Source organism: Monodelphis domestica, chromosome 3, assembly GCF_027887165.1.
Source record: "Monodelphis domestica isolate mMonDom1 chromosome 3, mMonDom1.pri, whole genome shotgun sequence".
Taxonomy (NCBI): domain Eukaryota; kingdom Metazoa; phylum Chordata; class Mammalia; order Didelphimorphia; family Didelphidae; genus Monodelphis; species Monodelphis domestica.
In genome coordinates, this window is record NC_077229.1 from 459,609,703 (window position 1) to 459,635,260 (window position 25,558).

A 25,558-nucleotide genomic window follows, 5' to 3' on the forward strand; every position below is an offset into this window, starting at 1 on the left:
CATCTTATTATGCTTTTCTTAAGATTTTGAATCTAAAGATTTGATAAACTGTTGGAAGTACTATGAAAACATTTCCTTTAGAGTCTCTCTAGTGATAACCAAAAAGCCAGAGATATCATTCCTAAAGGTGACAGACTCGAAAACATTGATTCCCTTTGAGCAATCACTTCATCCACTTTTTGAAAGAAAATGTTACATTGATAAATGCCATATTGTCTGAGGACAATCTTATGTAACTAGTGAAGAGGAAAGTCATAGCTTTATTACACCACTGAAGCCTTTACTAATTGTAAAAGCTACAAACATAGCTGACAATATTATCAGATTAATAAAATGAAAGAGAAAGCATGGCCTAATGGCTAGAGTGCTGGGTTTAGTTTCAAAAATACAGATTCAGATCCCCCTTGTGATACTAATTAGATGTGAAAGCCAAAGGAAGTCATTTGACCTCTTGGTTTCCCCAAATACTGTCTATTATTAGCTTGTAATCTACACTGAAGTAATAACAGGTAAGAAAGTATGGCACACATTTCATGATATTTGAAACCAAATATTGTACTTTAAGGCAGTTGGTAGCTCAATGGATAGAAAGCTGAGTATGGAATCAAGAAGACCTGAGTTCAAATTGAGGCTGTGTCCCTAGGCAAGACAAGTCATTTAGTCTCTATTTATCTCAGTTTCCTCAAATGTAAAATGGGCTTAATAAAAGCACCTTCATAGGTTGTTAGAATCAAGTAAAATAATATTTATTAAAAATAATTAATGCAGTGCCTGGAACACAGTAGAGACTATATAAATGCTCATTTATCACCTCTCATCTTCCCTCCTTTTCTGGATGAGAAACAGCTTTTCTAGATGAGAAATTTAGTTAATTCTAATTTCTATTACCAAAGGACCATGAGAATTCTACTGATTTTAGTATATTTGTAGTGGACCTTTTATTAATATTAATCAGTACTTGAAGGTCAGTATAATTGATTTTTACTTCCCTGTATATTCAATTATATATATGAAAAATAAATGAGCCAAAAAATGTATAATCAATAGTAATAGTCATTCATGTTCAGACAACTTGTGCATTCTTATAAATGTATTTAATTACAACTGCTTCAAAAGTATCCTAGAGTTTCAAAAGTTTTATTGTAAGTTTGAAGACTAGACAAGGTCATACTGCTTTTACATCATTCTACATGATTTAAGTATATACAAAAACATCTGAATATTACACAGCTTGAAAGGTTGCAAAAGTCATGTGTCTCAGATCGCTCTGTACTTAATGACACATCAGAAGCCAGCACTGAATATTATAGTTCATAATTTGTTGTCTAGCAAAGAAATACTCATTCATACCCTTAGGTCTTCTGAATTCATACTAATCTGTATGTAATCATTCCATGAGAGAAAGTCAGTGTAAAGATCAGATCCCAAGGCTGTGATAAAAGCTTTATTAGGACATAGATAAAACCCATGTGTGTGTCTGTGTGTATGTGTGCGTGTGTGTATTTTTGAATTTCCAAGCCACAGAATCAACTTGTATCAAGCCCTGGAGAGCTAGAGTGGAGACTTTTCTGTGTGATTTGCCTACTCAGATTTAACGGACTTAGTGTGAAGTTGAAATGAAACATTTTTGCTCCAGTTCAGGGTCATTATACAATTAACACAAAAGTTAAGCACAACTTCAGCATATTTCTCAACTTTTCTGTGGATGGAAACTCCACTGTTGCCAGCAAATAAGAAAAGGCAAGTGACACGTATGTCATATTTGCTGTTAGTGTCAGTGAACAATGTGTGTACCCAGTGAAGAAATACAAAAGCAAGATAATAGAATGCTTTCCAACATATTACTAAATTTACAGTTGTAGCTTTAACCAATGTTTCCAGCAAACGGATAATAAAAAAGAATAGTATTACTAGAAAAAAATCCCAATATAGCATCTGATGGCACTATAAGTGATGCTTTTGCCTCCATAAATCATCACAAAGCCTTAGTCATAACATTTTGAGCTCTCTCTGCAGGCTCTTAGGGATAAAGCTATGGAATACGATCCACAAAAGAGATTGGTAATAAATGCTGTGAGAAAGGAATGAGTTTGAGAGAAAAAGGACTGCAGACTTGACATTTCATTGTGTGTTTCATGAACCAAGGATTTTGTATATGAAATAAATAAAAAATAAATTCTACTTCAACTGGAAAATAACATATCTGGGCAAATACCTAATATTGAAAAATGGCAACCCAATTTTTGAAGCTAATGGGAACAAATCATCATTTGAGATATTGTAAAACAAAGCTTCACCACTAAAGCCTAATGTGATACTTTTGAGGCTACTGGTCAATAACCAACTTCTATAGTCCCTCGATACACCAATAGCTTTTGTTTTTGGAAAAAATGCCATTATGATTGACTTTCTCTTTTAAATTGTTCACTGCGATTGAAGACCACTTTGTATATATATCATTAAACAATGCTGTTAACACACTTATAGACAAGACAGTAACAGTCTAGTGGCTTTTGTTATGCAGCACAAATGAAGAAAAAAATAATTAACAGTGTTGCACAGGACTGTAACATATTTGTACACATACCATACTTTCTTTTAACCTTTAAAGGACCCTTAAATCAAGTCTTTGAAAATTCTATGTCTAAGCCTTACAAAATAAATACTTATATAAATACACTTTGAAGGACCAGTACTGTTATGGAGACATCTCTGCTTCTTCATTCTTCTTTTATTTTTTTCCCAAAATTCTGGACCTTTTTGTCCTTGGGGATATTCCTTTCCCCCTTTTCCCCAACTGAGGCTTTTGAAATTCCAATGTCAGTGATATTTTACTTTATTTTTTTGAAATGCAGTAAATAACCTACAACATGAGTATTTTGAACAAAATTCTGCTTCACCGTACTTCAATAAACATTCTTCAGAATAGCATTATTGATTTGGGGTCCTTGAACTTGGCTTTTTGAATATTTTGAATGATTTAAACAAATTACAGTATATGAACATGAAGGGATATCATTGTTTTCTAAGAAATGAGGAAAGAGACAGCTTTAAAGAGACAGGGATAAACATATATGAACTGATGCAGAGTAAAGTAAGCAGAACCAGGAGAATGATTTATAACATCAATATTAAAAAAAATGAACACATTTGAAATATTTGTGAACTCTGACCAACTAAATGACCATGATTCTAGAGGACAGATAAAGAAGGACATCATCCACCTCAACACACATACATTGATATGCAGATAGATTGATATGCAGAATAAGAAATCTATTTTAGAGCATGGCCAATGTAGGGATATGTTGGACATTGTTTTTCTTGATTGTGACTGTGGTATGAGTTCCTTCTTTCCTTCCTTTCTTCCAAGTGGGTAGAACAAGATGAGAGAGAGAAATTAATAATAGATAACAAAAATATATAATGACTTGATAAAGATTTAAATATAATTGTTTTCCTTTGTAATCCTATGTATTTTATTCTGTGCATTTAAAAATATTTGTTTTTTTCTGAGAAGGGGGTCTCTAGGCTTTTCCAATCTACCAAAGGAGTCCATAGCATATTAATGAGGTTAAACACTTCTGATGTAGCATAACAGCAAACTGGGTTTATAATTATCCTGCTAAATTAAAAAAAATCAAATGTATATTGCCAAATGATAGTATGGTGGAGGTTATTTGATTATGGCATTTGTCTTGGTAGAAAAAATAAGTGTAAAAGAGCGCAATGCCACTTTTCTAATTGTCCTTTGATAATTATATTGCCGAAAGATAGTATGATTGAGATTGATATTGGCATTTCTACTGTTATGGCTTCTTTTCAGAATAAAGCCATGGAGATCCCTGGGTCAGAATCAGGGATTTTAGAAGAGCTTTATATTGAGCATATGAACAAATATACCCCCCCCTCCTCCCACCTCCAGAAAATAAAAGAATGAGGTTTAACTGAAAAAGGTTAAGTGTATTGGGATCATACACCAATGAAAGAAAACTGAATGGAATTGTATGGGAGAGAAATTTCAATAGTTTTAGAATTAAATGAAGAATAGATTTGGAAGGTAGTTTATAATATCAAAGAGTGCACATCACAGATGTTCTTTTTTAAAAGGTACAATAAATACTGACAATGTTTGCTTGGCATAAGGAAATATTAAGAAAATGTAATTATTTCAAAGGGGGGGGGGAAGAGAACAAAGCAAAATTTATTGCTAATTTGGAGTATTCCTTTTTTTACAAGTCAGAACCCCTTTTCAATTTACTTTCTCCATCTCCACATTGAGGAAACCAGACCTTTCAGCCTTCGTTGTAAAAAAAGACACTACTTTCTTTTCCTAACACATTTCAACCAGGATGAACAACTTAGAAGAATATGAGGAAGTTACTTTCATGGCTAGAGAGAATATGCAGGTGAACAGATCTTAAAGGCAAAAATTAGGTTGGACCAATTAAAGGGCAGGCTTAGACATCCTTAGAAAAGACAATTAGCAGCCTACCATTAGTTCATGAATACAAACAAACAAAAATAAAAACAAAAAAAACATTCAATTTTCTACAGATTTTGCACAGTTTATTCTATGGAGATACTTTTTCAGAATAGAGAAAGAAGAGTTTCCAAGTATTGGGCTTTGTTAGTCCTCCTCGGTACAGCCCAACAGCTCTGACCGCAAGGTGATCCTGCCATACCAGGACCAAGGAAGGATCCTTATGTGCCGTGCATAGATGGGTGGGTCAATGACATTTTTTCGGTGTGTGTCATTATCAAAATTTCCCTGGAAAACCTAGGAAAGAAGAATGAAGAACATCAATGATGCATGTCTTTTTAACATCCATTGAGAAACGAGATAACGAGGAAGGTAGTCAAGGATTTTCTAAAAAAAACACCCCAAAATAAAACCTTCCTTAGAAATATAGGTAATATATAGAAAGTGTTTCTATGCTTTAAGAGATCCTTTATTTCAGACCTATTCTAGAAGACACATAATTCAGGAAGAATGTGGTGATTTGACAGGTCTACTTTATGATCTTAACTTCCCAAAGCAATTGTGGGGTTTCAAGAGAAAAATTCTTATATACTTTTCTTTTCCATTGAAGGATCAAATGTGTACTTTGAGTTCATAAGCAAACACTTCAGTTGAATGACCTTCTTGCTTAATACTGGGACAAAACTAGAATTGAATATTTTAAACTTCCGTCAAATCTCCATTTAATAGAATAGAGAAAAGTCTTCTATTATTCATTTTTGTGTTTCCTTATAAAGATATGAACAATTAATACATTACCAGTCCAATTTGACATGCTCAATCAAATGCCAAGTTAGCTATATATCTACCTTCACTTCCATAGAAAGAGTATGAGAGCCACAGTTGTGGTTCATAATATTTGGTCCCACTATCCATATTGACAGTATAGCCAAATATTGTGTTCTTTACTCTGGTGCAAACACACTAGCATGGCACTGTGTGGAAACTTATTTCTTGATTAGTTTGCTTATGAACTTACAGGAGTTAATATAGAGCAAATCTTTTATTCTTCAAATAGCTTTGATGTAGGATCCCAAGGCCACTCATCGGAGATGTTGTTAATATAGAAATTGGGATAAAAATTCTGATTTCATGGCTATAGGGAATTCCTTGGTGAGGAAACTCCTCTCAGTGCAAATCAGTACCTTCTCTGCTAGTGTTCTAGTTGTCTAGAAGACTGAAAGATGAGTGAAATGAAAGGATTATCAGTGAAGATACCTTTGGTATATTCTGTCCCCAAGACCTGAGGGAGTTTGCCAAAGAACATTTCTCCAGGGTCATATGAAACACAAAGTAGTATAAACAGACACAGAAAAAATCCAACCATGGACCTCCACAAGGATATGCTTGCCTACAATGACAAGATCTCACTTAGATCTCTTGTTTTTCTTCCTATTAGTGCATTCAACTCTACAGAGTGAGTTTGGGAATATTAGTCTTAAGGCCTAGCATGTACATACTTGTTTATGCTGCCCAAAGAAAGCCTCAGTGAAAGAGAAACTAATAATTCACTGAACCTCTTGCTGTTAACTGCCCTGTTCCTGATTCACCATTTAAATCGTCCTGGCTCCTAAAGCTAAATGCTATCAAAGGAAAAAACTGATAGATATCACACAAAGCATTTGGTAGAATATGGAACAGATGAAAAAAAGAATTTCTCTTTTATATTTTCTTGTGTAGGAACCAGAGAGGCATATTTAGCTCTCTTATCCCAAGTTGGAATTGTGGCATTCTATTTTCAAATTTAACTTAGGGAATGGAAAGGGAAATAAGATTTTTCAGCAGTTGTTTAAGGTTGGTTACATGATTCTTAACTGGTGTATTTGAAGAACAAATCTTCAAAGCTTGTGAACTTCAATTTGTTAAGTACCTGATGGCTGCAGAAAATTTTTTTTTAATTGGTTAGAATCAAAGTTGGCCAACAGTAGACCTGATAAAACTTTGGAGAGAAAAAGTAACACCAAGACCATATAGCAGAAAAGGCAATGTATTGCTTCACTAGGACTGAAACGAAAGGTAAAAGATAAGAAAAAAAGCCCTTTAGAAGGAATTAGTTCAGTTACACATGAACAATCAAGGTGTTCTGAAACTAGAGAAAAATAAATAAAAAGACACTGCTTCAAAGCATAAGCTAGCAGTGACACTGATTAATATAAGGAACAGAAAAGACAGGATAGGTTTGCTGCTAGCTGGTGGGGAAAATCTACTTTAAGTAGATGGTGAGAGTAAAATGTCACATCCATATCTGATAGGGGAACAAATTTCAACTTGACACAAAAACTTATCTCCAAGGCCATTTTTGTGAATTAATATTTCCTGGAGATAGTAATATTGAACTCTGGCAACTGTAGAATCTTTCCTGCATCTGGATTGAAGCTTCACTTATGGGAAATTCAAATCCCTGAAATAATGTTCTCCAGGTAGGTGATAAAAACAGGTAGAGGAGGAGCAGGGAAAGAGAAGGAAAAAAAAAGAAAGATCAAGAAGGGAAAGAGGAAGAGGAGAAGAGGGAAAATGTAGCTAGAATTGCCTCATGAAGTGAAAATGATTCTGACCTTATAAACACACATAGAAAATATTCCAATTAAGGAAACACAAATATGAAACCTCCAAAGAGAATGTATTTGTAACAAATAAAGCTTTCTTGTTTCCTGACACTTCATCTGAAACACAATGTTGTTTTCAAATGACACTTTAGGGATTATGGTGCCACCATTTAATAAACAACACTAAAATCTAATTTTGCCATATTGTTGTAGAAAAAAGTGAATAACTATGGAATTCCTGGTTTAAATTCATTCTTTGCAAGATTTGCACGTCACCCAAATAGAGTTCTGCACATTTTCCATTCCAATCCACTAGTCCCTAGCTCAGATTTCAACCAGAAACTACCAGTTCCTCAAACATTTAGTTGACATAAAATTTTAAATAATGGAGGACAAGCTTTGAGAATCAACTATGTGGAAAACTGAAAGATGTCATAATATTATCAATGTTTTGGTGTATAAATGCTGGAGATATAGTAGGATTTCAATTTTTTTTCATAGATTTAAATAACTGAGAGTGAACACAAGGAAAAAATGACAATTTATGTCGAGGAGACACAATTATAGCCAAGATGATAACAGTGAAACTAAAAACAAATGAATTTATTCTTTAGTGTCTCTCGGTAATGAAGCCAGCATTATAGAAAAGTTTAAGACTACTGATTTAAAAATGCTACCTTGCACATGTGGGGCAGATGTGCTGCATATGTAGTGCCCTCCTTGCTAGGGAAAAGGGAAAGGTACTAGGGAAAGTCTGCTGATAATGCCATTACTGTGCATTACCTGGGAGAAGATTGCTAAGTCAGCATCTTTTGCTGTGACTTCAGAGAGATCTGGGAAACTTCTTTGAAAGATGTTCTAAAGCAATAAGCACTCACATTCAATTTTTGAATGACTAAGGGGGGTATAAACACTTATCCACAAGCAAAAATCCAGTGCATGCAAGAGTTAGTCTTTTACAAATAGGTGTGCAGATGTTTCAGATTGGAGAGGCTATTAGATAATTATCCGATGACAAGTTTGCCTATATATTAAAATATGGTACTGCCTGTACTCCCAACATATGGAACCCAAGGAAGACACCCAGTGTTTTGGATATGTATCATAATTGATACCATAAAAAGAAAAGCGATATAAGTCAAAGTTAAGGACTATTAGAACACTTTGCTATCTTTTGTTGCTAGGAAGATATTGGATTCAGTTCTCTTAGATCATTTGTTTATATCATATTATAAATAATGTATGTCAAAATCCTAGTAAAGAGTTAACTCACAACATATGGTAGCAAAACATATTTTAAGGAACATATTATACATAAGAAAAAAGTAGTGATCTGAGAACTACAGATTATTTTCTTTATATATCAGTACAAATGGTGTTGTAATTCAAAGACCTGTATAATATTAAGTTTCACTAAACAGGATATTGAAAACAAGTTAGCAATCATTTGCATGCCATTAGGTAAAGTTATGATACATCTTCTGGTGCCAAAGAAGTAGCAGTAGATATAGAATCTCATGTGCGTTCAACTCCTAGCTACACTATTTATCCCATGTGTGCTTGAAAGATTCATTTCACTGGACCTCAACATCCTCCTATGTAATATTATCTAGGATTATGTTTTTATCCAGTCCTATATTCTTTTGTAAATGTTTGACCATGGCCAATTCAACAATTTGTTTTGCTGGCCTTTTCATATTTGTTACAAGGGCTTTTTATGAAGGGAATGGAGAGGGTTGGGGAGAAAAAAATAAATGCATGGTTTTTTTAAATTAACTAGCAAAATAAAATAAGGTAAATGATAGTGAAGGTCATGTCTATCCCGAGTAATGGCAACTTTAAAGTTTACTTATATGTTGTCTTCTCTTGCTGGATATTTCTGGCTCTCATATAGAAACTGCTAAAACATTTGAAACTATTTATTTATATTTTGGGGTGTTTTCATGCCATTTCTTAACCATTTTGTTCATCACTATATTACTAGTTTTGACTACCCTTTAATTTAAGGGCCTGGAATTTTGTTGATGGTTAGACTTCATCTTATCTATTTCATTTATGATTTCATGGTTTCTTATCTTATGATTTCATATCTTTTACCTTTTAAAATAAGATGAGTTCTCAGATCTATTGAGTCTGTCTTCAAAAGGCAACTGTTCCTTTCCAATGATTAGGAGAGTTAATTACATGTAACTCCAGTACAAATTTCTTGAGTTTCAATGATCAAAACTACACTTACTATTCTTTAGGGTTCTATAAGTTAGAGCTGGAAGGTATCTTAGATAGCATCTAGTACAAACTCCTATCTTTATAAATTAGGAAAATGACACCTGGGAAGATTAAATGGTTTCTTTGGGGTTATGCAACAAAGAAAACCCTAAAACCTAGATCTCTACATTGCCAGTTCAGTGTCTTTTCTAGAACACAATAAAATGTATCATTAAAAAACAGGAATTATTATATTTTCCATTTTCCATTTTCACTTCAGATTTTCTTTACTGACACTTAATCTGTATGCAAGGATCTCTGGGGTTTAGGTACAAATAATCTATGGCTCTCAGATCTCTTTTACTGGACTTTCTGTATAAGTGATGGTTTAAAAACTCTACCATATATGTTTCTGATGATTTATTCTTTGCACACATTTGTCAATTTTCTGTCCATTCAAACAGACAGATGAGACTTTTATAGAGCCTACCTCCACTCTGTTGCCTTATCACTCTCTAGGATAGATTAGTATCATTCCCAAATGTGAAGCTTTGACTGTGATCCCTTTTTTATCTAGATCAATTATAAGGTCTAGACAAGAAAGGACCTTTCTAGCAATAGACTCTCCCAACCTACCCTTTATCTATCTTTATTCAGAGGAGATTTCATTTAATGATCTTTATCATATAATAATTTCTATTGAGTTAGATCTGATGGTGATTAAAGGGACATCTTGTTGTTGGGATGAAAATTATGGAAACCTTAGAGGAAAGTTCCTATAGGAGAGATCCACATTCTATAATTTACAATAATGAAGGTGAAAAAAAAGCCAAGAATAGTCTGAAAGATATTATATTTTGGAAGAGTAGTTTTAAAGGGATTTAGAGGACGGTTGGTTTGGATTCAATGTACTGAAATCCTATAAGGGAATTCAGTATTTGGGAGAAATGGGAATTGAAAGAAAATCATTTGAGAACAACTAAAGTAAAGAAATTTTAAAAAAGGGGAAAATGAGTGTCTGAGGAGGTTTATGTGGAATACAAGGAATTCACCCATGAAACTGAATTTCTCAAAGAAATGTATATGTGGTTTATGTGGTTTCTAAGACTATAAGTTACAGAGAAGGTGCCAGACTTCATTGGTAGAGGCATCTTCCTTAGAGAGCCACCCTCTCATTATATACCTGTCTATATATATCTATAAATTGCATTATAGTGCAAGTCATAGGATGAATACAATGTTAATGAGATTGATTTTCATTACTGTAAACTTTCTTGAATGAATCATTTAAAAAGCCTAGTGAATATTAAGGAAAAGGAGCAGTGATTATAAAGAGCCAAATTGGCTTCCTTAAGAATTGATCTCTGCCTGGCCCTTGGGTAAACATTTTTGTTGATGTTTATCAATGTCTAGGTTAAAGGCATAGATGGCATGCTCATCACAATGGCAGATACTTCAAAGCTAGGATGTGGATGGAATACACTTGGTAGACTCAAGGTGTAAAAATGACATTGAAAAACTAGAATATTGGACTGAATTTAATAGATTCTAATTCTAACAATTCTTGAATGAAGATAAATGTAAAGGAAAACACAAATTACATCAAATAAAAGATAGGTGAGGCATGGTGAGATAGCCATTTAACTTAAATGATCTCAAGGTTTTAATGGATTGTGAACTTTACAGGAGTAATCAGGGTGAGACTGGTAGTAAAAAAGCTAATGCTATCTCAGGCAGCATCAAGAGAGGCATGATTACAGGCAGTCTTATTGTGGATAAAATACTAGATTTGGAGTTAGGGGCTCTGGGTTCAAAGTCTAATTCTGCCATTTGCTATTTGTGTGACCTTGAGGAAGTCATCTATCTCCTTTGTTTTTGGATAATACTGAAGGTCCCATTCAAAGATATGAGTCTATGACTACTCTTTGATTCATATCATAAAGTTGTCTATCTTAGGGGACACATTGGGAGTGGCAATTTCCCTAACATCCTTCTCAGATGCAAAAAAATAGTTTGATCCTCTTTCTGCGTCAACAATTTGTCATTTCTCAGTCATCAAAGGACACTACTTTCATGTGGTAGAGAGAATACTGGCTTTTAAGGTCAAAAGGACTGGGTTTGAACCTTGTCTCTGATACTTTGTTAACTTGGACATGTTGCTTAACATTCTTTGGCCTCCTTAAGTCTTTGCTTACAAAAATAAACTCTTCTACTTCCTGGGCTTCTCTATTACCTTCATGTAGTAGTTATATCCTTAGTTTTTCTAAGATGCTATTTTCCTTGCAAAATAACCTCTTTATCTCTGCTCAGAGAAAGTCTCCATGTAGGGACATTTCTGAGCAAGAAGCATTTTGTAAATTAATTTTTGGTGGGGGTTGTAATAAGGTGTTTTAAAAGAGTGAATTTTCTACAGAAAGGACCACATTTCACCACTATTCCACTTTGCAAAATGGAACAGTTATGATGGCTTCTGGGAGTTTTCTACCTTTCACTAGTATGTCAAAATTCATTGCCTTGAGAAAACTATTCCTGAGTATTTCTTCCACATCACTTTAGTCAGCCTTTGTTCATTAGCTAGGGACAAGTATTCTATCATTAACCTTCTCACAGGTTCATAAAACACTTGTTCTAAGAAACAGCTATTTAGCATATACAGAAACTCCACCTATTGTCTCATTCCTCTATTTTCTTCACAGGATTTTCTTCTGTTTGCTTCATTGATGTAGGTGATTTCTAAAATACTTTAGATTTTTTCCTTTTCTTTCCTTATCTTTACTTTCTTGAAGATTGGCAACTGTTTAATGGCTCTCTCTATATTGATAACTTCACTATCTATGCCACCAGTTCAGACTTATGTCACAAGTTCCACTACCATGTTTCCAGCTATGTGCTAGATAGATCTTCAGTTTCAAGATCTAAAACTGAGCTAATCATAGCATCATACTATAGTACCTTAGTAAAAACAGTTCCACTTACTAAACTGCTTGGTAAAAGTGTTTTTTCCCAGCTGGAAGGCAAGAGAGAAGTATATTTGGAGGCAAAAGTTCTGAACTTTGGAACTTCATGGAGAGAAGTGGATGTAGGGTACAGATGGGCACCAGTGAAATGATCAGATAATTGCACATGAATGGTTTTGTTATCCCACTGTGAATATAATCATGAGAAATTGGATTTTAGGGGGCTCATTGACCTACTGGTTGAGGAATAAACTACAAAATTTTGCTCTTCTGTCAAACTTTTTTTAAACCTTTAGCTTCAGTCTTAGTATCAAGTCTAAAATGAAAGAGCAGCAGAGTCTAGGCAATTGGAGTTGGTTCTCCAGTTGGTTCTGGTACTCAGAGTTGGACACTGTCTGATTTTAACCAGGTCCTTCCAACTCCAGACCTGATGCTCCATGTCTATGTTGGTGACCCCTGTGGTATGTGTGCTGAAGGGGGCTGCTCCCTTCCTTCTCTCCATGTGCCCCTGAGGCACAGCACCTGCCCCTCTGCCCAGCTGCTCAATGGGAGTGCTTCCTCCCTCCCGTCTCTGGGGTAAGTCAGGAGACTCAAATTCAGTGTGAGGGTTATGGTTTGGGCACTCAGTCTCCAAAAGGTTCAGCATCACTGCTGCATCCACTGTGCTACCTAGCTGCCCCTTCTGCTCTCTTTAGGACCTGGTGAATTTATTCCTTCATCATTATTAATATGTTGTACTCTCAGACAAGGCCAGCAATTCAGAGATGATACTGACAAACACTTCTCTTCATAGATGAAACCAAAGACTCTTGAACTGCTGGAACTCCACATTAGCTTTTTTCAAGTTTTCCATCACCCTGAAAGTCACTTATCACAACCTGAGGACCATCCTTCCAGTGTCCTCAGGGCATGGAGAGGGAGAAAGAAATCACTTCAACTTTATTTACTTCAGCTCCATCCAGAGCTATGATTCCTCAGTTCTGAGTTTATATATATATATATATTTGTGTGTATATATATATATATATACACATATATCCATACATAAGTAAATAGATAGATAGATAGATAGATAGATAGAAAGAAAGATGATAGATGCAGTGTTTTAAGAAAGTTCTTAAGCACATCAGTGGGATCTATCTCTTCTCTTATATGTTGCCAGAAATTTAAGGTGATATATATATATATATCATTATAGATATAGATAATGATATAGATGTAGATATAAATATCTTAAATTCCTGAAACCTCCTTTTTGTAATATGGAACTGAATCTCAGCAATTATAATAGAATTCAAAGATAAATTATAACTTTTACATTCATGTTTTTACCTTAACCAAGTTTTCTGAAATGTATCTAAAGCAGAAAATGTGGTCAATCTGCATCAGATGGATATGTCAACTGAATATAACCAAGGTTTCTTGTTTATTTTGTGATGATGAATCTGAAAAGATCCTTGAAAGTTTTTTATAGTTTAGTGGTTAGGTAAGGTTCAGAAACCCCTCCCAGACTTTAATGTATTTGGTTATTAATTATGCTATCTGACATTATGACAATGAGTCATCACGTTTCATGGAGTCCGGAAAATCTAAATTAAATCAAAATTCTTTTGGAGTCATAGTAACCAGAAAACTTAAATTTGGCCAATATCCTTCTGTAACATTTTCCAGAATGTTCTCTATCTAACACTCACTACACCAGCAGAATTCAGTACTAGGAAAATATCTTGTAATCAGGTTAAATCACCCTTTATTCATCTTTCTTATCTCCCTCAGATGGAATGGTTGTTTTGATTACTTATTTAGGTTTGCACATTAAAGTTACAAGTAATACTCTAAACCTTAAAGTCTTAAAGCTTGGTCATAATGGTTATTGTCATGATTAAAAAACCCTTAATTATATGAATCAAAAATCAGTAATCAATAATCAACTTCACAATTTTTAGCATATTGCTACAATCCACACATCACCACTTACTCCTTGAGTGGCTTTTGATTCATCACATCTTTCCCTGAGATACACTTTCTTTTCCTAGACAAAATGTAATTAAGATTTGTTCAGGCTTCCTCTTAGAATTATCATAAAAATCAATCAAATGATATGTTATATGGGAAGCAATCTGAAAACTATAAGATAAAACTATGAAGGTAAAACCTCATTATTGTTAATGTTAACATTATTGTTGTTATATTTACTACTACTTCTACTATTAATGAAAGAGGTAAGAGATGACCAATGGACCACCTGTGCATGCCTTTGGTACCATTCACTGTCAAGAGATCTTCAGTAAGAGCCTCAATGTACATGTGGCTTTTACCATAGGAAGATAAAGACAAGAATGGCACAGGCTAGGTAACCCTGAATAGGTTTTTATCAGTTCTATTGAAAAGAAACTTTAAAGCGATAACACAAACCTATCAAAATGTGAAATGGCTGTATAAATGGTTACTGTCTATTAAGACTTCTATTCCTACCAATATATTAGCAATTCTCATAGGAAGTTAAATACATGTTCAAGAAAATAATCATTGATTTCCATTAAGAAGTTTCTTGGGTAACAGCCTTTACATGATATACCTGAAGTGTTAAAAGTGGTTTTGACATGTGACTTATGTAAGTCATTCTTATTTGATTATTGGTATACCTAATATGTATTCATTTCCCCGAAGCTCATTTTAATTTGGTAGTTTCTCTGAAATTTTGTGTAGATTCCAGAAAAAAAGAATCTAGATATATACATTCAATTTGTTTTGAGTGATAAAATGTGGACTTTGATCTACAGAAAAATGCTCTAGCTGAATTGTTTTTGCCCCATTGAATATTATTTTGCACATGTAGGAACTACTGGCAGATTCCATGGGGAACCTTCCACACCAATAGTTTGTGGGAGGGAGCTGTAATGTTGGAGACTGATTTATTTTGAGAACATCCAGGGAAATTGATATTAATTGTAAGATTAGTCAATCCCCCCCCCCCAGATTAAAAAAAATGGCATGAGAATAATAACAAGCCAATCAGAATCATTTAATAAATATGAAGGGTGAGTTATTGAGGCCACTGCAATGATTTACCTTTCCCAGAACTCTGTGGCATGGATTATGTGTTTCTATACTGTCGAATAACAAAGAGAAGGGCAGCCTTAAAAAAAAGAAAGACTTGTATTTAAGTTGTACCTCTTACACATACTGGTTCTTTGACTAAGGACAAGTTCTTTAAATTCTCATTGCCCTAGGCAAGTTTTCAGATCATAAAAGATCTGTACAAATGGAGGGAGTTTTCATATTGGGCACTTTATAAAAAGAAGTAACCACAGGTCTGGACAATGAAAGCCTCCCTCAAAATATAAAAATATTTGCTAGCATGTATTTTTGTTAATCTTCTCTACTTGGGTTGACACAGGGGTCTAAACAAATGTACTATTTAAATGAAAGATTTCTTATTTAATTATCTGCGGATTATCAATAATGAAAACATGGTCTTCAAATTTGTTTCCACTGGATTTTTCCTTGGAGAATTTAGTACTGTAAAGATCTATTTTCTACTAATTTCTACTAATATGTTCTCAAATACTTGATTCCAAAAGTAAATGTTTTCATTTTTAAAACAATGAATTTTCCTTACACAATGACAGTTTGACATTTTGGTCATTTACATCATGACACAATTACAAAAAAGCACTGGTTGTTGAGTAGATAATCTTTGACCCCAAAGACTGGGATTTAAAACAAACAAACAAACAAACAAACAAACAAACGCAATGACCAATGGGATGATGGCTTATTAGTAGTATTATTACATATGAAGGCTCAGAGATATGATAAATAAAATAAGATCTATTATCATGGTAAATTTCTAATATTTCAAGACTACCTTTTTCATCCTAGGCTCTCAATTATTCATGAAGGAATTTATCTTGAGGAGAATAGGAAATTCATGTAAAATATCCATAATTGGAAATAGATTATGATTTTCAGCAACCACAATAGTGGACTATTTTTTTCTGAAAATAGAATGATGGATTATGGCTAAAACTTCCCAGAATCTCAGAGTTGGAAGCTACTCTCCAGGCCATATAGTCCAACACATACCATACCAACTCCTAAAAATACCAACCAAAAAAGAACTTTTCATTGGCACAAGAGAACTGAAAGCTGTCATGGAATACTGCCACCTGGACAGCCTCCTGATTAGAAACTAGAAAATGATCTGAGTCCTCATTGCAGAGCAGTTGAAGCAGTTAAAGAGCCAACAGAGGAGTTAGCAGCAGGCAAACATTCCTGTATACAAGTCAGAGTTGAGGAGACTCAATTAAAATACAGGTGTAAGGCTTCCTGTGAGACAAGCTGCAAACAAGCCCTACCAGAATACACTACATCTGTTAAAGGATAATGTATATAACTAATACATAATGAACCAAATGAAATGAAGTCTTAGTTTCAATTCCAACAGGAGACAATGTGTATCTCTTTATTTATTTTTCTTCTAGGATAATTTCAAAAGGAGTTGAATGAGCTTATTATTCCCATCTTTGATACATATTGGCTGTGTGACCCTGGGTAAGTCTCTCAACTAATTCAACTAAGTGGCAAAACAGTTTCCGTTTTACATAATTAGAGTGAGTTTTGTCAGTTTCCTTCTCTAATGAAATCACAGTTCAGTACATCATTAAAAAGTATCAAGGTATATAGCTTGATTAATGAGTTTTGTTGTCAATAAACATATTAGCTGGAATACAAGCAAAAATATGTATGGAGTCATTTTTATTCTTTTTAAAATCATGCTCACATTATGCTCTTTGACTACCTCTCTCCATTTCTGGTGCTCTCTTTTGTCATATGGAGATTACTAAGAGATTAGAATGGTGACCCTTGGATGTACCATATATGATAAGGCCAGACACAAAGAAACAGAGAGAAGCAGAGAGATGCATATATTGAGACAGAGATATTTCATCTTCTTAAAGTATTATTTAAAAAAGAAACAGAATCCTGTCCCAAATGCCAAGAAATCTCTAAACAACCTATAAAGAGGTCACATCAGACATCAGAAGATTACAACTCCAATGGTCAATCAATATGAAAATGACCACCCTTGTTTATCTTTTCAGATTTGTTTCACTCTTCCTACATTTATTATTATTATTATTAAAACCCTTACCTTCCATCTTAGAATCAATACTATGTATTGATTCCAACACGGAAGAGCAGTAAAGACTAGGCAATGGTGGTTAAGTGACTTGCCCAGGGTGACACAGCTAGGAAACGTCTGAGGCCACATTTGAACCTAGGATCTCCCATCTCTAGGTCAGTTGCTCAATCTACTGAGCCACCCAGCTGTTCCCCTCCACCCCCCCCATTTATTATTATGATTATTATTACCAAAGATTGCTACTCCTTTGGCTCCAGAGTTATAATTCCTTCTATATTCTTTTGAGTTCACAAGTGAGGGAAGGAGGCAGAGAGAAAGGGATGGGTAAATGAGACACCTCCTTTTTTCCTCATGACTTTAACATTATATTTCTAATGTAGTCCAAGAACTCTTCTTTTCCTATTGTTTTAATTGTAGCTCTCCATCTCTTTCTTAAAGGTAAGCATGCACTTTCTCCTTATACTTCATGTTTCACCCATTTAGGTTACATGCCTCAGGCTTTCATTGAATCATAGAACTTTAGATAGACAGTACTCAGAAATCATCTTGTCCAACCCCTCACGGAAAAAAGAATATACAACAACATTGATTTCATGTCCTCCAGTAGATAGAGAATTTCACTGCTTCTATTTTGGGGAATTTTTGTCAGAATGTTTTTCTGTATATTTATTTAAAATTTGCTTTTCTGGCACTTCCACCTAGTGTTCCTAGTTCTACTTTCTGGACTAACTCTCTCCTCCACTTGCCAGTCCTTCCAATACTTGAAGAAAGATCAGTTTTGCGTTGCCTTTTCTTCTCTAGGTTAAACTATCCAATCCTCTTACATGATCCTCATGTGCTATGGTCACCAATATTTCACCAACCTTCTTGACTCCTTGATTTGACTACACATGCCAATTTTAAAATGTCTTTAATATATATAGCAGAGCATTTACCACACAGACAAAGGAAACTTTCATTGGTATTAGAAAATGTCTGTGCTGTTTTTTCCCCAGAAAGCATCTTTTCTCCTGTAATAATACTGCCAAGAGACTTTTCTTGAGATCTCTATTCTGGTTAAATCTAATATGGATGCCCAAGCAAACAGCTGTGATGGAACAAGGCATTAACTAGCTTAAAGCTAAATAAGCACCAAAGGGACATTAAAAACTCAGAATCATTGTGTTTGAACCATCTCAAATAGTGTTTATTCAATTAGTAGAGTTCAATTAGATTTAGAGCTCCAGGGATTCTTAGAGGTCATGGAGTCCAATTCCTTCATTTTAAAGATAAAGAGACCTAGGCTCAGAAAAGTTAAAAGGTTTTTCTAAAGTTACACAGGTAATATGTAGAAGGGACAGGAATTTAACTCAGGGTTTCAGACTTGAGAGCCAGTTATCTTCCCACTGCATCATGTTTCCTGCCATAATAGCAAATATTGAGTTGTAACACTTCCAAAGATTAATAATGTTATTGCACTCTCTTCAGCTTGTGTGGATTGATTTTACTTTTCAGAAGCAGTAGCATTTCTATGCAATGGTTCCTGCAAATATGGCTCAAATTCTTTCTTCTTTTCAATTCCCCTTATTCTGCCCACTGTATCATATTTCTAGTTATAACTGAGGAGGAAGGGGATATTTCTACCCAAAAGTTAATATATATATATATATGTATATATATGTGTGTGTGTGTGTATGTCATGTATAATATGTCTATGTCTGTCAAAATGCAATAATTTAATTTAGTTATTTAGTCTCAACTTCTGGATTTCTCTATGTGAAGAAAAATCTCCCTCAATATCACTTATGAAAATTGATTTGCCTCTTCCCTTCATGCCTTCCTTTATGTCTTCCTGCCTTCCCTTTATAGTATAGAGTTATATTTGAAACCTCCTGAGAAACTTGACTTAAATAGGATGCAGTAGCTCATTTTCTGAAGGTTAAAGAGTTGCCTGACATACATAAATAATTCTATGCCAGCACCTATTCTGGATATCAATTTTAGCTATGCTCATTTAAAAATGTTGATTTGTCCCATAAGCCCTTTTCAAAGTCCAGGTCCTTGTTGCTTCAGAGATTTCTCTGCTCTTTAAATTCCCTCATAGCCATTGAAGTTATATGAGATGTTCATATTTCCTGTCCAAAGACATACAGTCCAACAGGTCCACATAGAACATGTTTGGTCTGTGGCAAATATGTGAAGGAAAATGGGAACACAGTTCAGTGGCCTGGAATAGACCTTCTGGAGGCAACAGTGTTTGAAAAGTTAAAGTTCACTTTAAACTATCAAAATAGTTTTGTGAGTTTTTCAGAATGAGTAATGTCCACTCCTACTACTGCTCTCAGCAGAGTGCCTGGAGCACTAAAGTTTACAACCAGTGTGAGCCAATAAAATGGGGATATTTGACTTCAGGAATTGCTGCATGTCACCGAACTATTTTAGAATGGCTTTGTATTCATTGATAAAGAAAGCTCTGACTTAAAAACATCTCCTTTTGTATGTGTACCTAAAACTTGTTGCTTATTTGAACCCCAACCCCTTCTGACTTCAGCCCAGGTGTGGATTGCACTGAGGAGAAGAGGGAATGGGAGCATCAGTGGGCTTATAGCAGAGAGCTTCCTTCACAAGTTGGGGTGATAAATTATTGTGAGAACAAAACATGATCAAGAATTGGGCAGATGATCTATGGAATCAAATGGGACAGAGGCAGGAGACAGTTTCTGAAAAAAAGCAAGTTCAAAATCAGTGATAACTCTAAGTCTAAGGTAGTAGAATGGTGACTGGATGTGGAGGTAGAAGAACTAGACTGAAATACAGCCCTGTCTGTTACTTCCTTCTACAACAAGCCATTCCTAATCTCCCAAAATGCTAGTGTCTACTCTCTGCTTGTATTTTATCTGTCTGTAATTTATCCTGTATGTAGCTTGTTTGGACAAAGTTGCTTGTCTCCTCCATTCGATTTGGAACTCCTTGGGAAGATGGTGTGTGTGTGTGTGTGTATGTGTGTGTGTGTGTGCTCGGAATTTTTTGTTTTTTTGTTTAGTTGTGTCCAACTCTTTATGGCTCTATTTAGGCATAATAGGAGTTTAAAAATTCTTATTGGCTCAAAAACATATGTGATCATGAACAAAGCACTTCATGAGACCTTGATTTTAATTATTTATAAAATGTAGTGGTGGGATAAAATGAATCCCAGAATATCTACCAGAAGATTATCCTCCATCTTTTGTATCAGTGCTCCAGTGCTTAGCATAGTGCCTGACACATAGAAGATACTTACTAAATTTTGGTGACTTATCTTTCTAGTTAGAACTGAGGAGGTAGGAAATATTTCTATAAAAAGTTAATGTTTATATGTCATGTATAATTTGTTTATATATGTCAAAATGTAATAATTTAATTTAGTTATTTATTCTCAATTTATGGATTTCTCTATGTAAAGAGAAATTTTCCTCAATATCACTTCTGAAAAGTGATTTGCCTTTTTGCCTTCATGCCTTTCTTTATTGTCTTCCTGCCTTCCCTTTACAGTTATATTTGAAATCTGAGATACAGTGAACCAATGGGAGTGCTGAGAAACAGGGGAAGGGATTGGGGGTAGGGGAGAATTCTGTAACAGGAAGCTGAAAGAGTAAAAAACAAAGTAAAGCTACATTATATTTTGTTCTGGGCCATCTTGCAAATTCTCCTCTGTGCACAGACTTATCAAAGCTCTGACAAGAGACTTTTTTGGCTTCTCCCTACTTAATGGGGATATTGAGAAAAAGTAATAGGGTGGATACAGTGGGATGCTGGAATGAATAAAAGCTGTGTCAATAAGAAATTTTCTTTGGGGAAGTTGTAGTCCATTTTTAAAATTTAAAATTTACAAAAAGAAATTGAATGATTTGAAAGTCAAGATGAAAAATGTGCCAGTGTTTGAAGATGGACTAGGGAAATAAGAATGGAGGATTGGGAGAGATTCTGATCTATGTTCAGATAATTTTCTCTGGTTATCTTTGAAAAGCTGATATCTTTCAGATTTGACTTTTGAACTATAGTAACATTTCTTATGACCTATAAAATTTAGGAGGGAATCAGTTCAAATGTATAAAATAAGGAATAACCTATATTATATTTCATAAATATTAGAATCTATCCTATGAGATATATTTCCTAATTCTTTTTAAACTTAAGGGGACTTTTACCATCAAAGAAGAGAAGATATATCAGTGAGCTTCTCCTATTGGTGTACAGGCATAAGCCACAGAAGAATGCTTGGGGGCAAACAGAATGCTGGATTTGGGGGGCTTAGACATAGAACCTTTGGCATTCCTTAACTCTTCTTACAACCTATTATATCATTATTTTAATACTATATTCTAAACAAAACTTTTTGTGATTCCCCAAATCAGTGATGGTGAACCTATGGCATGGGTGCAAAGATGGCACTCAGAGGGTTCTCTGTGGGCACTCAGCTGCCCTCCACCCCAGTTCATTACTAGCAAGCCAGAGGAAATCAGGCAGATTTGCTCCCTTCTCCCTCTCCACCATGCCTGATGACATTTTTTCACATCACCTGCCCCTCTGCTCAGCAGCCCAAAGGGAATGCAGGTAAGGTGTAAGGGGTAAGGCTCACAGGCAGCAGAACTGGAGGGAAGTAGAAAACTCAGGCCACTCCATTCCCTCCCTCTACACTTGCTGAAGACATTGCCTACTTCAATCATCCCTTTGCTCAGCAGTCCATTGGGGGCCCTTTCTCCTTCCTCTGTGTGGGTTTGGAGAGGGGTTGGGCATGCATGACACTTGTTGGGAGGGGCATGGCACTAGGTCTGGGGATGGGATGGGGTGGGGGCAGAGCCCAGCACTCCATCACTTAAAGGTTTGCCATCAAATGCCCTGGGTGCTACTGTCTTCATCAAATTAACTACCTTATGATTCTTCTATATTGTCTATAATTTTATATATGAACTTCTTCTCACCTGGATAGAATAATGTAACCTCCTTCAGGGCAGGGGATTTTTTTTTAATCTTTTTTTTTTTTTTTGTGGGAGAATGCCTGCAGCTCCTATGAGAAAGGAAAGATAGAAGATTATTCCTTGGGGGAAAGGAACTGAAGCTGGGGGTGGGGGGTGAGGGGGATGGTAAGAAATGAGTCAGACACGGAATCCTATGGGAATCCAGCCGCACAGACCTATCTCAGCCCCTCATTTCTTAAGGACATGAGACAATGAGGTGACTTTAAAACAACACCATGGGAATCAGAAATGAGTTTAGAGATTGGAGGAGGGAAAAGCCACAGTCCCTTAAAGCCATGCTGTAAGTATGGACTGTTATGGCTTGATGATAGGGGATAGGGAAGCAAAGGTGATTCACATAGACAAAGGAAGCTACATAAGAAAAGCAGAGCATGGCCAGAGGCCAGGCTCTAGGAGAGAGAGAGAAAGGTGATAGATGATAGGGGTGAGGTAAGGGTGAAAGCAAAAAGAGAAAGTGGTGGGCTGGCCCTGTGCTGCTCATCTTTATTGACTTTCATATGCAAAGATACATAATACATATTAATGGAGATACAGTGGATTGTCATTGGTTCAGATGTAAATCCTGACAAGATAGGGGCATAACTTTTCTCAGCCTGGTGAGAACAAAGAAGCCCAAGTTCCTGCCTAAACCTTTAGGAATGTTTGTATCAAAGCTTAGTGCCTTACTTGCCATGTACAGGACAGAGATTGTGCTCTCCTAAGACAATCCTTACAGATTGATTATTTCCCTTGTGCATACACAGGTGTGGACTGCTACATTTTTGGTCCTCTTAAATTCTGCATGCCATAAGAAATGTCTAACATTTCTTAGAGAGCAATAGTATTCCATTAACAACATATACCACAATTTGTTCAGCTATTCCCCAGTTGATGGAAATTCCTTTACTTTCTAATCTGTTAGCAAAACAAAAACATGCTATAAATATTCTTTGTACACATACAACCCCATCTTTGCTTTCTAGTTCTCTTACACCTAACTCTCTGCCACACACTTTTTAATTTAGTGAGACTGGCCTCTTTCCTTTCCCATAAACAAAACTGTCTCTGGTTTAGGTATTTTCTCTGGTTGTGTTCTCTAACTGGAAAGCTCTCCCTCCTTATCTCTGCAACTACTACCTTCCTTGAATTCTTTGAAGTACCAACTAAAATTCCATTTTCTCTCACAAATCTTAATTCTAGTGCCTTCCTTCTGTTAAGTGTATGTGTATATAGACACACACATATGTATATAAGCATATATAAACATTATAGACACCTATATGGATACACACATTTGTATATTTTTATTTGTTTACTTGTTCTCTCCTGCATTAAATTGTGAGCTGCTTGTACATAGGGACTATCTTTGGATTATTTGTGTCCTCAGTTTTAGGTATAATGCCATAAGATGACAGATGAAAATCCCCATGAGAGCTCAATAGGCTAAAATGAAAGACTTAGAGTTATTTTAACATCCATAGAGAGTGCACCAAAAATGTTGTGTGGATCCTTGCTAGAGGTCTTATCAAGTGATTGTGCAAGGGACTCATAGGATGAAAATGTGTTTACAGGTTGAGTATTGCAATAATATTCTTTGCACAACAGTACAATTTTGGATTACACCAATGTTTTCCAAAATATTGCTTACTCCCTTACTCTAAGCTTTCTGAAGACAAGGAATGTTATGAAACCTTAATAGGTGTCTAGAAGGATTAGAGCAGTTCTAAGTATTCTGTATGAACAAATGATCTAGCATATGTAAAATCCTTTGAAAATCTTAAACTAATGTAAAAATGCTAGCTGCTTTTTTTATTAATAGCAGCAGCAAATAAATATTATCAGACTAATTAAGGTCTGATATATAAAAGCAATATTAGCATGACTGGAAAACCACTGATAAATAGGACTTCTCAGGTTCAACAAAATATAAAACCAAAAATCACACATTTTTTTTGTCAGATATTCAAAGGAGTCTGGAAGGAGGTATTAGTATCTATTATAATTTTTCATTTAATAATTTAGCTGTTGTGTTTTAAGTAAAAATATAAGAAAATAGGAGAATTAAATCCCTTTGTGGAAAGGGCTGAACATTTAGAGGGTTTTAAGTTTAACATTCCCATGAACATGCTATATTTAGTGGTGGATATTAAATTGACACATAGCCCATAGGACAAATCTTGATTGTGAGAACAAATGCCAATTTGTCAAGATGCCATTGGCTGTTAAATTACATAGATGTGGAGAGGGCTCATGTCATTTGCTGCACCCTCTTGGAAGTTGAGCCATTATTAATAGAGTTGCTTACTTCTGAAAGCCAGTGATTAAATAACCTAAACAAAATGGAAGGAAATGTTTGGTGCCTGACTGACTTGAGAATGAACAAAATCAACAGGCTTAAGAATGAACCTTCTGCTAATGTCTGCCAGCAGGTAAGAACAATGAGTAAACTCAATAATTGAGACCCTGTTTGTAGAGACAATGCTAATAATTTTGTTTGAAACAAAGCTCTCCTGCCTTAATTAGAGCCATTAGAGCTGCTGAAACAAATGATAATGTGTTTGAATTTCGATAAGTATGTTTAATCAAAGAGCTAGAGCACACCCAGAAGAGAAACCTCATGGAGATCAGAAATCTCTATAACAGTTCCTCCCCACCATCAGCTCAGGGAGGTTTGAAAAGCCCTGAGACCAAAGACAAGGGCCTGTTCCCTAAAGCCTTGATATCTCACAAAGGAACCTCATGAAGATGTCCATGCTCAGGCATCAAGTTTCTACATTATACATTGAACTCTACAGCAGATTAACTTTGCAAATCCCTGATGTGATTAGTTCTGTTGAGAGAATATCTCATACATCTATTTCCTTCTGTGTTACTTACCGAATTCTAGCATTGTAGTGCCACCGTAAGAGGTACAAGTGGCAGGTTTTCACCAAAACCTTTGCCCTGTTAAAATCACCCATGAATCAGACATGAATCAGTTCATCTATTTTCTGGTCCATTATACAGAGACTTTTGAAATCTCCATTCTAGTTTCCAGAAATTCCTCTATAGCCTTGAAATTTTCAACCAATATTTTTCTAACTCCCCAGATTAAGAGAAACTCAAACTCTCCCCTAAGGAAACCACATCTATTCTTTAATAGTATTCTTTGGTTGTCAGTCTTTTTCCTGTTTCTATTACTCAGAAAGTAAGGCGAAGACATA

The 25,558-nt window shown here is 35.2% G+C and overlaps 1 protein-coding gene across 2 annotated transcripts in view; it reads right to left on the reverse strand.

The window, feature by feature from the left end:
• Window positions 1-1,075: 1,075 nt before the first annotated feature.
• EDIL3 (EGF like repeats and discoidin domains 3) overlaps window positions 1,076-25,558 on the reverse strand; it is a 703,912-nt gene continuing 679,429 nt past the window's right edge. For both annotated transcript variants that reach the window (XM_056824616.1, XM_056824617.1), the window contains one exon: window positions 1,076-4,780. In XM_056824616.1, the coding sequence (XP_056680594.1) occupies window positions 4,631-4,780 (150 nt within the window). In that variant the 3' untranslated portion in view covers window positions 1,076-4,630. The remainder of the gene's footprint in view (window positions 4,781-25,558) is intronic.